Genomic DNA, 14,453 nt, shown 5'->3' with positions numbered 1-14,453 from the left:
CAGCAAGAAGGTCGCTGGTTTGAGCCTCGGCTCGGTCCGTTGGCGTTTCTGTGTGGAGTTTTCATGTTCTCCCTGCGTTAGCGAGCCCAGATAAATAAAGGGACTAAGCCGAAAAGAAAATGAATGAATGAATAATCTTCGTTAAAGGGCAGCATGGTGGCACAGTGGGTGGTACAATCGCCTCACAGCAAGAAGATCGCTGGTTCGAGCCTCAGCTGGGTCTGTTGGCATTTCTGTGTGGAGTTAGCATGTGTTTCCCAGTTTTCCCTGTGTTGGTGTGGGTTTCCTCCGGGTGCTCTGGTTTCCCCCACAAGTCCAAAGACATGCGCTATAGGTGAATTGGGAAGGCTAAATTGTCCGTAGTGTATGTGTTTGAATGAGACTGTATGGGTGTTTCCCAGTGCTTGGCGTCAATTTGACGCTGGTTCGACGTTAGATTTTGGTCACTTTCTAAAATCGACAAAATATCAATGTGATTTGATGCAGTCATTGGGCATCAAAATAACTTTCGGTCACCTGACATCAAACCAAATCAAACCTAATATTACTGTCTGATGATGTTGTATGCCTGTTGGGCAATAACTAAATGCACTACAGAATGTTACGTTTACACACATCCACAAATGATACGTAAATGCATTAGCTTTTTACAGCATAATACTCACCACTCTTGAGTACTTTTGAAAGGTCTTCTTTTTACCCATACTTTGAGTAATATTCACAACAGATACTTTAATCTACCATTACTTACCTAAAAATGTAGTGCAAGTACTTTTACTTGAGTATGATTTTACAGTACTCTTCCCACCACTGGGTGCAGGTGAATTGGGCAAGCTAAACTGTCCATAGTGTACGAGTGTGAATGCGAGTGTGTATGGATGTTTCATAGTAGTGGGTTGCAGCTGAAAGGGCATCCGCTGCGTAAAACATATGCTGAATAAGTTGGCGGCTCATTCCTCTGTGGTGACCCCAAATTAATAAAGGAACTTAAGCCAAAAAGAAAATGAATAAATGAATAAATAATCTTCCTTTCATCTCTAAACCTCATAACTGCGCCCAAATGTTTTAAACTTTCTTGAAATGCCTTAAAAACAAGCAAATGATCAACTTTCACTCTATTATGGTTAACGGAGCGGTGACTCTACAAATCACATGTGTTCTGTAGCTCATGGTCAGCTATAATTCAGACTCAACAGATCCTGCAATAAGACTATTGCTGATGCGGACATTGCGATATCTATGCTGAAATGATATACTGTGCAGCCTTATTATGATTAAGTTAGGGATGAAGTACATCCAGGAGGTTGTTATCACAGAATAAAGCCGTGATGGGTTTATCGGCAGCACATTGCAAACGCAGCACTGTTGTACAAGACTGAAGGGCTTTATTCTGCAAAAACAGCCATCTTGGATATACTTTATCCCATTTATTACACAGCTACTTGACACAAAACATCAAATTTAGGCAAAACATTAATGGCAAAACTCTAATGGCGGATGGCTGCTTCTCACTAAGGGCTGTTTATGCTAATGAGGGAGAGATGGTTACTAATGGACATACAAAATCTGAATGTCAATCAAAGTGTTTCTGTTTTTATCAAGTTTAATTATAAAACATAGAATAAATTCATTTTTACCATTAGAGGCTGGCTATATTCACATCACTATACATACTATAATAGTGATTTTTGCATAATAGGTCCCCTTTAAAAGCACTAACCTCTCTAATGTAACATCAAACCTGTTTACACAGTGCACTTAAACAGCATACTTACACTGTGTGTTGTCCCTTTAGCATTTAATCTCTGCTAATGTGACGCCAGAAATGTTTTCAAGAGTCGCTTTGATCACCAAGCTTTCATTGTGAAGGTAAATAATACCTCTCTTAGCGTTTTTTTTTTTTTTTTTTGGTCATATATCTATAAAGCCATAAGATGAAAACATAGCAAACAGAGCTAAAAAAGGAAGTGTCCAGTGCTAAGGATGTGCACCAGAGCTCCTCTAAGGAAGCAAAACAAGGCTTTTGTTAGCATTACAGGCCTAAATATAGCCTCGCTCGATCTGCTTATCACTGACCCAAGATCACTCAGGCTTTGTCACAGTCTCTGCGCTATCAGTGTTTATGTGCTGGACTCAACAAAGCCTCATTTTTTCCTTTTTTTTATTTCTGCAGCAGAAAATATTCCATTGATTCTACCAATGAAGACAATAAAATAATAATAAATAAATAAATCATTTATTTTTAAATAGTTTATTTATTATGTGGTCCTCTTTAGCTGTTTCTGATTAATTAATTTAGCTTTTTTCAATTGTAATGTTTTTAATTACCACGCTTCTTTTTTTCTTGTCAACATAAAAAGGCAGTGAGGTGATCCTCGTGTTTTTGGAACTGAAAAGCACGTTCGGTGTGATCAGCGCCTAAATGTGCAACACATATTTGTCAACTCGCGGGATGGTGAGACGTGCAACCACACATGCCTATAGACGTATTTTGCTAAAGAAGCAAAATGAAAGAAGAATATTGCAGTTTGACACAGATAAGTTGACACGTTGATTGCCTCAGTCCGGGATCCGCGTCATAAACTCAACAAATAGTCTATAATTTTGATAATTTAGTAAACAAACAACAAACCAAGCTTTATCCATTTGGAAAATTACAGTTATTAATAGTTCTTATAAAATATCAATTTTTAAAATAGTCTAGGCTACATAGCCTAATCTACGAATCAAACAAATCCAAATGATTTTCTTGATTCTTGCATAAGGATAACTCCGCAACAAACCGAGGCTTTCATTTACAGCTTATGAAACATGCAATTTAATGTAATATCATATGTAAACAACAGAATTGTTTTATGCTATTGTAGTCTATACTTTACAAAAAGTCAACATATAAGCCTTAAGGTTCATTACGGTCTTTCATCACTCGCAGCGAGCGCACATGAACCACAAGTGAGACGGAGGAAATAACTCTTTATCATAAGACGTAATCTTTAAACTAATGACTTCTTTTAAAAATGTTGACAGAGGTTTTGTTATATAATAATATCAGCGGAGCATTAATCAAATGCATATTTTCCTTGGAGAGATTGATTTGAGGTAGCCTGGCATTTTTATTAGATGGAAGAAAAAAACATGATTAGACACACAGCCTATGCCGGTTCTTAAAAAGGATTCAGTCAGTGTTTTCATTTTGAAATCTAAATATGTAATTTAAGTGAAAAATATCTAAGGCAGGCCTATTTATTTTATTCTTTTTGTTTAGTTTATTATTTTTTCTATGCTGTTGGAAACACTGCAGGTGCGTGAAGATGCTCTGTTATGTTTTGTATGCTGCTGTTCGCATGTTAAAATAAACCAGTATTTTAAAATGCAATATTTAATGTGTGACAAAATTGACGCGTCATTTTCTAATTAAATAATTTTTTTTTTTTATTATTATATTTAATGGATTTTCACGACAATACAGACATAACAAAACATCTTCAAAAGATACGCAAAAAAATAACAACACACAAAAAAAAGAAGAAGCTCCGATTACATAATAAACAGGACTACCCCACATTAAACAGATCAGAAAAAAGGTTAATAACATTGATTATTTTTCAGATAACAATACAGTTACAATATTCATTTTAGCATTATAGGGCAAAGACCAGTTCCAAATAATCCAAATATCCAAACTTTGAAAAAAAAATTTCAGTTTTTTTGTGTAAAACATGGGTAAGATGTTCCAGGGGAATTAAGTCAAAAATTATCTTGTGCCAACCTTTAGGTGATGGAGATTTATCACTAATCCAATTGAGTAAAATATTTTTTCTGGCAGCAAAGGTTAATATATTATACAATCTTTTATTAGCTGATGAAAAAATGCATCTATTAGGTATATCCAAAATAATAATAATAATATAATAATAATATATTTTATTTATAACCCGCTTTTCTAAAACCCAAAGCGCTTACAAGAAAGTAAAAACAACAAAGCACAGTAAACAATAATAAAAAAAAATACAATAAAAACAGAGTAAGAATAAAAGAGATATCACAAATTAAAAACGGTCCTAAAAAGATGAGTTTTAAGTAGCTTTTTAAAAGCGTCCAATGAGCCGGCATTCCTAATGTTAGTGGGAAGAGCATTCCACAGTTTGGGAGCACGGAAAGAGAACGCCCTACCTCCCATGGTGCGGAGTTTGCAGCGAGGCTGAAACAGCGTAGTACTTGAGGCAGAGCGTAGACAGTGAAAGGTAGAGGAAATGGATATCAGGTCACAAATGTAACCTGGAGCAGAACCATGAACCGCTTTATATGCTAAAATCAATGTTTTAAAATCAATACGAGACTTGATGGGCAGCCAGTGAAGTTGTTGGAGCACGGGAGTGATGTGCGACCGAGACGATGTATGTCAACACACGTGCAGCAGAATTTTGAATGTATTGTAATATCTTGAGAGAATTTGCTGGTAACCCTCCGAACAGAGAATTGCAAAAATCCAAGCGAGACGTGATAAAAGCATGGACGAGTCTTTCAGCATCAGGCCTCGAGAGAAAAGGACAAAATCTATATAACTGGGTCAAAATCCAACGGCATGTTAAAGATCTTTTTCCATTTCCCCCAGCACCAAAGACCAAAACCTTTACAGTCTGTTACATGACCACATACAATTCGTTAAAGTACCTACATCAGTTTTACATTTTAAACACATAGGCGAATTAGAAGGGTTAAATAGATGTCTGCGGTATTATTTTATATTGTATTTAATTAAATAATCATTTCATATTCATCCGACCAGTTAACGGTTAATATTCGGTTAACGAGCGGTTGTCGGCAGGTAAAATTAACCGAAATGAGCACCCCTAGCAGTCAACATTCGAAGTGAATTAAAATGTATTTCAAAATTAACCTAATGCAAGAATAGGTGTTGTTCAATGGTTTTAGGACAACTTTAATAAAATGTTTTAAACCACTTCAAATGTTGACTACTGTACATAAGTGACAAGTCTTTTGTATTCTACAAACTTTCTACAAACTCTAATTATCATTAGCTAGTGAGTGCTTACGCTCATTTACACGGTATGTTTGAGTGTGCGTCTGTACCTCATCATTGACAGTAACATAGATGGCCTCATTGGCGGCGCTGCCAAAAACACAGGCCTGACGGATGAGCCTTAGTTCCTCAGGGGGCAAGAGGGCGAACACCGGCCACTTCCCCACGTCCAGCATACTACTCTATGAACAGAATCATATTTACAAAACATTAGCTGCATCTGAAGAAAAAATGTAATTTGCTGCTTAAAGTTCATCAATACATCGGAATCAAATCATATCTGTAACACATGCAATCATACATATATTATATATATATATATATATATATATATATATATATATATATATATTCTTTCATATATTAGAATGTGTCCTGTTTATTCTATTGTTTCTTTCCAGAGCAAAAAATAAATAAAAATATCGACTGCCATACACTACTTGACAAACGTCTTGTCGTCGATCCCAGTTTTAAGAGTAACAAATAATTACTTGACTAGTTGATCATTTAGAAAAGTGGCAGAAGGTCAATTTGTCCCATGAATCATCTGTTGAGCTGCATCCCAATCACCACAAATACTGCAGAACACCTACTGGAACTTGCATGAACTCAAGATTCTCACAGAAATCAGTCAAGTTTGGTAAAGGAAAAACCATGGTTTGGGGTTACATTCCATATGGGGGCATGCGAGAGTGGACGGCAACATCAACAGCCAAGACATTTATGCTGCCCATTACATTACAAACCACAAATTTTTCAGCAGGATAGCGCTCCTCATACTTCAGCCTCCACATCAAAGTTCCTGAAAGCAAAAAAGGTCAAGGTGCTCCTGGATTGGCCAGCCCAGTCTCCAGATATGATCATTATTGAGCATGTCTGGGATAAGATGAAGAAGGAGGCATTGAAGATGAATCCAAAGAATCTTGATGAACTCTGGGAGTCCTGCAAGAACGCTTTCTTTGTCACTCCAGATGACTTTATTAATGAGTCATGTATGGAGGCAGTGATCATATATTATTTTGGCAAAATAAGTGTAATCTAGAGGCCTTTGCCTTTCATATAAGCCACTTCTGATAACAAATGATCAACTAGAAGTTATTATTTGTTGTTCCTAAAACTTGGATAGGTGACAGAATTGTAATTAATATAAAATTATTTACATAATAAAGACTATAGTGTAATTTTACATTTGATTACTTGATTTATGTACCTGAATACTAATTGACTACCCTGAAAACTATAAACTCAAACTGGTGGAATTGTATTCATGTCGCAATATATATTTGTAAAAAAAAACTAAATATCGCAATGTCATTTTTTCCAAATATTGTGCAGCCCAACACCCAATAACAACAGTTATTTAGATAACAGTAGTTTATACACGCATAATTTTTTAGAATAAAAATAATCTAATGGCCTATTAAAAGACTGTTTAAGGATCACGGGGCTGCAACAAATGATTCTTTTGCTTGAATGTACTCATTTAAGAAAAATATTTTTAGATCTAATAAAATTTTGTTTGAATGAAGACTTTTTTTTACATATAAAGTACAAGCAAGCACGTTCTCTCATTTTTACATAAATATGTCTGCTATGATGAAATATTACTTCACATTTTGACATACTATTTCCACAAATGTTAAAGTTAAACATATTTAATATGCTCTCTATGTGTAGAAAATGCACTTTTGTACATTTTATTTAACATATATTGACAGCAAAATCTGACGTTGTAGCTGTTTGATACAAAAACAATTTTACTAAACAATTCTACAAATTAATTGGAAGAAACACATTGAATTGTGAAATATTCATGCGCAAAGATTATCTTACAGTAAATAAAAACTTCCAGTAATGTTAATATATATATATATATATATATATATATATATATATATATATATATATATATATATATATATATATATATATATATATATACACTGTCCTGTTATTGTCATAATTCATCTAATTAATTTTAAAGCACTTTATCTTAGGTCAAATGCAATAAAAATGAACAAACAGTACAGGTATTGAGGTAAAGTTGGTTTTATATTTGCACATTCGTTCAGAGCCAACTTATATATATTAAACGTACCTATTGTTTACCACGTTACTTTGTATATTAGGGTATAATTCGCATGCAAGTATGACTTCAAACCAACACTAGCATGGTGTACTTTGATGGTCATCGGCTGCTAATGTGATAAGATCCTGCTTAATCATATTTCATTAAACTGTATTAAGGTGAAAGTCTAAAAATTGTGTAAATATAAAAGTCACTTTACCTAAATACGTAAAATTTTATTGAAATGACATTAGCTGTCAAAGTTTAATTAGCTTAAATGAAACATTACAAACCAAACAACGTGTGACTAAACAAAGTCTGCGTTAAAAGTATCTGTAAAACATCTAATTACTTTTTAAACGCATTAATGACTGCATGTGTAAACAAAGACGCGTTATTTTTATTCCGCTGTTAGTTAGCTAACAAGCTAACTATGGTTTATTTTCATAACACCTCCACGGCAAGCAGAAACGAAAACAGTCCTCGAGTCTGCACGAAGCTCAAGCTAACATGTCGGATAACACCACCCGAATGTATGCAAAAGTTGTTAAATTATCTAAACACGACTAGAGGTGTTTGAATGAGTAAAGCTGCTAGCTGATGTTAGCCGACTGGGCTGAATGACGTCACGCAGAAGTGTCAATCCGTCTCGCGGCGAGTTTTACAAATAAAACTCTCTGAATGTTTACCTCGTGTTAAATGAATCATCAAGGTCTTCATTCCTGTGGCAGATTAGGATGGAGATGGTGGAGTAAAGCGTCAATCCTGCATGTCTCCGAGTAGAGGTGGATGTTCAGTCCTCTCTCAGCTGGCAGTGTCTCATATGGGTGGTTTTGAGCGACACAGGATTTCAAACTTCCCTTACAAGACAACTAGCAACATGGTGACTACAGCAAAACCACACATTAACTGCTGATATCGGTATACTATAAAACACTGTGGTTAACTCCTTTACTTTAACCTGCACTTTTAGAACAGACATGAAAATTACATGTTCAATTTAAATGTTTATGTTCAAGGCTTTGGTGAATATATTTAAGCATGGTCTCATTTTAAGGGGCCCTAGTATGCAAAAATCACTTTTATAAGAGGTTTATACACAGTTGTGTGACAACAGTTTGTGAATATAACTGGCTGCTAATGCTAAACAAAGTATTAATTAAATTTTTTATAATCGCACTTTATAAAACCAGTCTCCAGAAACACTTTGATTGACGTTCTGTATTTGTACATGCCATCAGAGGGGGAAAGCCCCACCCATTAGTGACCATCTCTCCGTCATTAGCATAGAATGTTATTCTTGTTCTTGAATCTGCCACTATGCTGACACATAGGCATTTGTAGCTCCACCTTCTTTTAAAAATAACGCACAATCTAAAAAAAAGCACAAATTGAATTTGAAGCAACAGTCACCAAAATGACACAATTAGGATCAGAGCCGGAAAAGGGACCGTAAAACATTGCAACTTCAGATACACACTCTAGGGACATCAGAGACTCATTTGGCATCTTGTCAGATTATACCTTAATTTCAAAAAGTTAAATAAAACAAATCTGCCTTTAAGGTTCATAAAAATAGTTAAACGATGAATGCATATTTAAATATATTATGTAAAATATTTATTTTACAAAACCTGTTTTAGCCCAAAGCTAAATATCTGACCAAATTATATTCCAAATTTGAAGTTGATATCTCAAAAAATTAGCTTTCTGTAAAATTTTGTTTGGATGCAGTACCAGATATGACCACAATCAATTTGCATTGTTGACCATACAAGAAATACGAACCCTATTTTCACACTGGAGCGCACTCTGGGCTAAAGCCTACAGTGGGGGCACTCTAGGGCTGAAGCTGACACTGGCTGTGCTCTGGGGCTGAGGCCAACATTGGCTGTGCTCTGAGGCTAAAGCAGTACTTGGTGGGAGATCTGGGGCTGAACCCAACACTGGTAGGCACTTTGAGGCTGAAGCTGACACAGTCTGCACTCTGGGGCTGAAGCTGACATTGTGGGGCACTCTGAGGCTGAAGCTGACACTCAGGGCACACTGGGTCTGAAGCTAACACTGGGGGGCACTCTGAGGCTGAAGCCAACACTGGGGGCACTCTGGGGCTGAAGCTGATGCTCGGGGGCACTCTGGGGCTGAAGCCGACATTGACTGCACTCTAGGGCTAAAGCAGACACTCGGGGGCACTCTGGGACTGAAGCCGACACTGGTGGACGCTGTAGAACTGAAGCCAACATGGACTGTGCTCTGGGGCTGAAGCTGACACTGACGGGTGCTCTTGGCTTAGAGCCTTCTTGGAAGTCGACACTGGCTGCTCCCTGGGGCTGGACCCCTTTCTGGTGAGTGCTCTGGGATTGAAGCCTCCACTGGAGGGCATTTTGGGTTTGGAGAAGACACTGGAGGGAACTCTGCGGCCAACACTGCCTGTTTTCTGGGTCTGAAGCCAAACTGGCAGGAGATCTGAGGCTGAACCCAATATTAGCGGGCACTATGGGACTGAAGTCTCCACTTGCAGGTGCTCTAGGACTAAAGCCAACACTGGCTGAAGATGACACTGGCTGGTTTCTGGGGCTGAAGCCAACACTGGCGGGCCCTCAGGGGCTGAAGTCGATACTTGGGGGCACTCTGGGGCAAAAGCCAACAATGGGGGACACTCTAGGGCTGAAGCCAACACTGGATACACTCGGGCTGAAGCCGACAGGTGCTCTGGAACCAAAGTAGACAGTGGCTCAACTATGGGGCTGAAGTCAACACTGGGGGCCACTCTTGGTCTGAAGCTGACATTGGGGGGGGCACTTTTGGGCTGAAGCTGACACTGGGGGCACTCTGGGGCTGAAGCTAACACTGGCTTCACTCGGGCTAAAGCCGACGCTTGTGGATGCTCTGGAACCAAAGCAGACACTGGCTGCACTCTGGGGCTGAAGCTGACACTGGGGGGCACTCTGGGGCTGAAGCAGACACTGGGGGCACTCTGGGGCTGAGTCCGATACTGGGGAAAACTCTGGGGCTAAAGTCAACACTGGCAGGCACTCTGGGGCTGAAGCCGACACTGGCAGTCACTCTGGGGCTGAAGCCGATACTGGCAGTCACTCTGGGGCTGAAGCCGACACTGGCAGGCACTCTGTGGCTGAAGCCGTACTGGCAGTCACTCTGGGGCTGAAGCCGACACTGGCAGGCCCTCTGGGGCTGAAGCCGATACTGGCAGTCACTCTGGGGCTGAAGCCAACACTGGCAGGCCCTCTGGGGCTGAAGCCGATACTGGCAGTCACTCTGGGGCTGAAGCCGACACTGGCAGGCACTCTGGGGCTGAAGCCGACAACAGAGGGTACTTTGGAGCTGAAGCCGACACTGAACGGAACTCTGGGGCCGAAACCAACACTGCGGGTACTCTAGGGCTAAAGCAGACACTGGGGGCACTCTAGGGCTGAAGCAGACACGGGGGGCACTCTGGGGCTGAAGCAGACACGGGGGACACTCTGGGGCTGAAGCAGACACTGGGGAGAACTCTGGGGCTGAAGTCAACACTGGTAGACACTCTGGGGCTGAAGCCAACACTGGCAGGCACTCTGGGGCTGAAACCAACACTGGGGGGCACTCTAGGGCTGAAGCAGACACTGGGGGCACTCTGCGGCTGAAGCCGACAATGGAGAGAACTCTGGGGCTGAAGTCAACACTGGCAGGCACTCTCGGGCTGAAGCCGACAACAGAGGCCACTATGGGGCTGAAGCAGACACTGTGGGAGCCGGTGGTCACTGCTGACATCCTCAGGAGCGTCGTGGATTTGCAAGTAAGGTGAAAAGAATACTGGCAGAATCCCTGAAACTCAAAATACTCAATTGTTTTATCTACCACTGTGGGGTGAACTCAAGCCGAGCACTGCATTAAAGACTGCATTAAAGAATTCTAAAAACAAGAATTAACATGACCAAACCTAATACATTCAGTAAATCCAGAGAAATATTAAGTGGTTGATTTCTTTTTTGTTTCTCTCATAAAGGAAACAGCACATTCTTTATGAAATAGACTCTCTGTAATTTACCGGATGAGTGTAACAGTTCTCACGAATCCAGCATTGGATCATTAAGGGCTGGGTGTGTCTGTGGGCTGGGAAAGGGAATCATTTCTCCAGTGCAGCTGTGTGTATATGTGTGTGTTCAGTCATGCCTTTATACGGCTTCACCTCTCAGTCTCCACACTCGCACTCCTCTGCGGGATTTAGCCTTCATTTCTTGAGACGTTTTCTGAACTCGTGGATTTAGTCCTCTTGGCTGTCTGCACAGGTAAGTGCAATAATTGAAGAAGACCATATTTTTTTCCAGTGGACTATCGACATTGATGTATTGTTATTTTACTGTTCATTGTTAGAATTGTGACCACAAGTCTTATGTTGCATGAGTGTATTTGTTACAATCGGCAAAAAAAATTCAGTGTACAGATTTTTTTAATGACAAAAATGATTAGAATAGTATGTAAAGCTCATGTTTCATGAAGATGCCTTGTCAATTTCTGACTGTAAATGTATAAAATTGTAATGTTTGGTTTCCAAAATGCATAACTAAGCATAGATGAATTTAAATGCCTTATTTATTTGCGATTTTCTCAGTACTTTAATTTTTATATTCCACTTATATTCCACATATTTAAATAGGATATATATATATATATATATATATATATATATATATATATATATATATATATATATATATATATATATATATATATATATATATATTGTTTTATGTTAACAAACTATGCATCGATGAAAAGCTTATTTACTCACGTACAGTAGCTACATACAGTTGAAGTCAGCATTATTAGCCCCCGTTTATTTTTTCCCCAATTTCTGTTTAACAGAGCAGATATTTTCAACACATTTCTAATCATAATAGTTTAATAACTCTAATAACTGATTTATTTTATCTTTGTCATGATGACAGTAAATATTATTTGACTAGATATTCTTCAAGACACTTCTACACAGCTTAAAGTGACATTTAAAGGCTTAACTAGGTTAATTAGGTTAACTAGGCAGGTTAGGGTAATTAGGCAAGTTATTGTATAATGAAGGTTTGTTCTGTAGACTATCGGAAAAATATTAGCTTAAAGGGGCTAATAATATTGACCTTAAAATGGTTTTAAAAAAATTAAAAACTGCTTTTATTCTAGCCAAAATAAATCAAATAAGACTTTCTCCAGAAGAAAAAATATTATCAGACATACTGTGAAAATTTCCTTGCTCTGTTAAACTTCATTTGGGAAATATAAAAAAATATATATATATTTAAAAGGCGGGCTAATAATTCTGACTTCAACTGTATATAAATCTAAAAATATAAGATGACTTTTAACGATTTTTTAACGTCTATATTTTGTTTTGCGGTCCGGGGTCACAATTTATTAAAATGCTTAAACCGTGTTGTTATTATTATAATATCTACATAAATATTATATATATATTATATTTCCCAACTGGGCGACGGTGGCTTAGTGGTTAGCGCTATTGCTTAACAGTGTTACGACCCTGGTCTAGGGTCAAGGCCGCAACATAAAAGAACACCCGACAAATAAAATTCACTTTTAATAACCCCTATTGTAAGGTCTCTTTATTTGTCTTTTTTTTGTCTTTTCTTTTTTTATCACCAAGAAAAACAAGTGAAGCCAAATACCTCGGGGTGAACCCACAGAAAAATAATAAACAAAAATACACTAACTAAACACCCAAATGAAACTTACTACACCTAATAAAATAACAGAAATAAAAACACAAAATCTACACCGATCTCCCTGACTAACAAAAAAACGGGTGAAAATATTTACAAAAAAGAAGGTCGCTGGTTCGAGTCCTGGCTGGGTCAGTTGGTATTTCTGTGTGGAGTTTGCATGTTCTCGCCGTGTTGGCTCCGGTTTCCTCCGGGTGCTCAGGTTTCCTCCACAGTCCAAACACATGTGTTATACCTGTAGGGGAATTGGGTAAGCTCAATTGTCCGTTTTGAATGTGAGAGTGTATGGGTGTTTCCCATTACTGGGTTGCAGCTGGAAGGGCATCCGCTGTATAAAACATGCTGGATAAGTTGGCGGTTCATTCCGCTGTGGAAACCCCTGATGAATAAAGGGACTAAGCCAAAGGAAAATGAATGAATGAATGAATATTTCCCAACTAATGTTTAAAAGAGCAGGGACATTTTCACAGTATTTCCTATAATATTAGGAAATAATAATATTTTTTCTTATTTCTTCTAATTTGGCTGGAATAAAAGCAGTTTTAATTTTTTAAAACAATTTTATAAATATTTTTAAAAATTGTATTGCCTACAGAACAAATCAAGTTTGTCTAATAACTTCCCTATTAACCCAGTTAAGCCTTTAAATGTCAGTTTAAGCTGTATAGAAGTGTCTTGAAAAATATCTAGTCAATTATTATTGCCTGTCATCATGACACAGAGAAAATAAATCAGTTATTAGACATGAGTTATTAAAAGTACTGTTTCCATTATATAACACTCATTTTTAAATAAATTAAAACGTCTTCAACATATAAATACTGTATACAGTTGAGGTCAGAATTATTAGCCCCCCTGCTAATAATTCTGACTTCAACTGTATCTTAGATGGTGCTGATTGTATCAGATTGGATCGATCACACTTTAACAGATTAGATTAAAGTAGATTAAATAAATGTTACTGTATTGTTCAAATGTGCACTGTAAAAAACAAATCCGTAAAATTTACGATTAAAAAAAGGCAGCTGTGGTTGCCAGTACTTTACCGTTAACGATATGGTACAAACCGTAAAAGTAATTTCTAATTTTTACGGTAAATTACTGTATTTTATTAATATACAGATGTAAGATATCTGTATTTGGAATTACCAACATCTCCACATCTTTTGTTACACAGATAGACAGGTTAACTCAGCCATATGCAGGTGGAGATGAGGAACTTACAAAATAAACCAATGCTCATCACTAACAACTTTTCCCACAAGCAGAAAAGTGCATCAGTGTGATTCACACAGCTACTAAACACCAGTATGGTGACACGCACAAAATTAAAATCATGAATTAAACATTGTTTATCAGCATTAGATGTACAACGACAAAGATCCAGAGTAATGTCAACAACAAGCATTAAAAGTGATGTGCCATGCAGGGAATTCTGGGAAAGTCAATTTACGGTTATTCACTGTAAATATCAAGGAAACATACTGTTAACCAGGTTATGGATTTGTACTGTGGCCTTTTTACAGTGTTTTACCGTTGAAATCACGGCCATTTTTTACAGTGTAGAGTTTTAAGGCATAATTTCATTGGGACTCTTAATAAACGACATCAA

General features: G+C 37.7%; 1 protein-coding gene across 2 annotated transcripts in view; it reads right to left on the bottom strand.

Moving 5' to 3' along the window:
* The window catches only part of rcbtb2 (regulator of chromosome condensation (RCC1) and BTB (POZ) domain containing protein 2), a 43,636-nt gene extending 35,692 nt beyond the window's left edge, over positions 1–7,944 (bottom strand). For both annotated transcript variants that reach the window (XM_056473976.1, XM_056473977.1), the window contains exons 1-2: positions 7,802–7,944; positions 5,095–5,226 (exon numbers count right to left, since the gene is read on the bottom strand). In XM_056473976.1, coding sequence (XP_056329951.1) covers positions 5,095–5,220 — 126 coding nt within the window. In that variant the 5' untranslated portion in view covers positions 5,221–5,226; positions 7,802–7,944. The remainder of the gene's footprint in view (positions 1–5,094; positions 5,227–7,801) is intronic.
* Between the last annotated feature and the right edge of the window lie 6,509 nt (positions 7,945–14,453).

The sequence above is a fragment of the Danio aesculapii genome, chromosome 15, assembly GCF_903798145.1.
Source record: "Danio aesculapii chromosome 15, fDanAes4.1, whole genome shotgun sequence".
NCBI lineage: Eukaryota > Metazoa > Chordata > Actinopteri > Cypriniformes > Danionidae > Danio > Danio aesculapii.
This window is presented reverse-complemented; position numbering and strand designations above follow the sequence as displayed.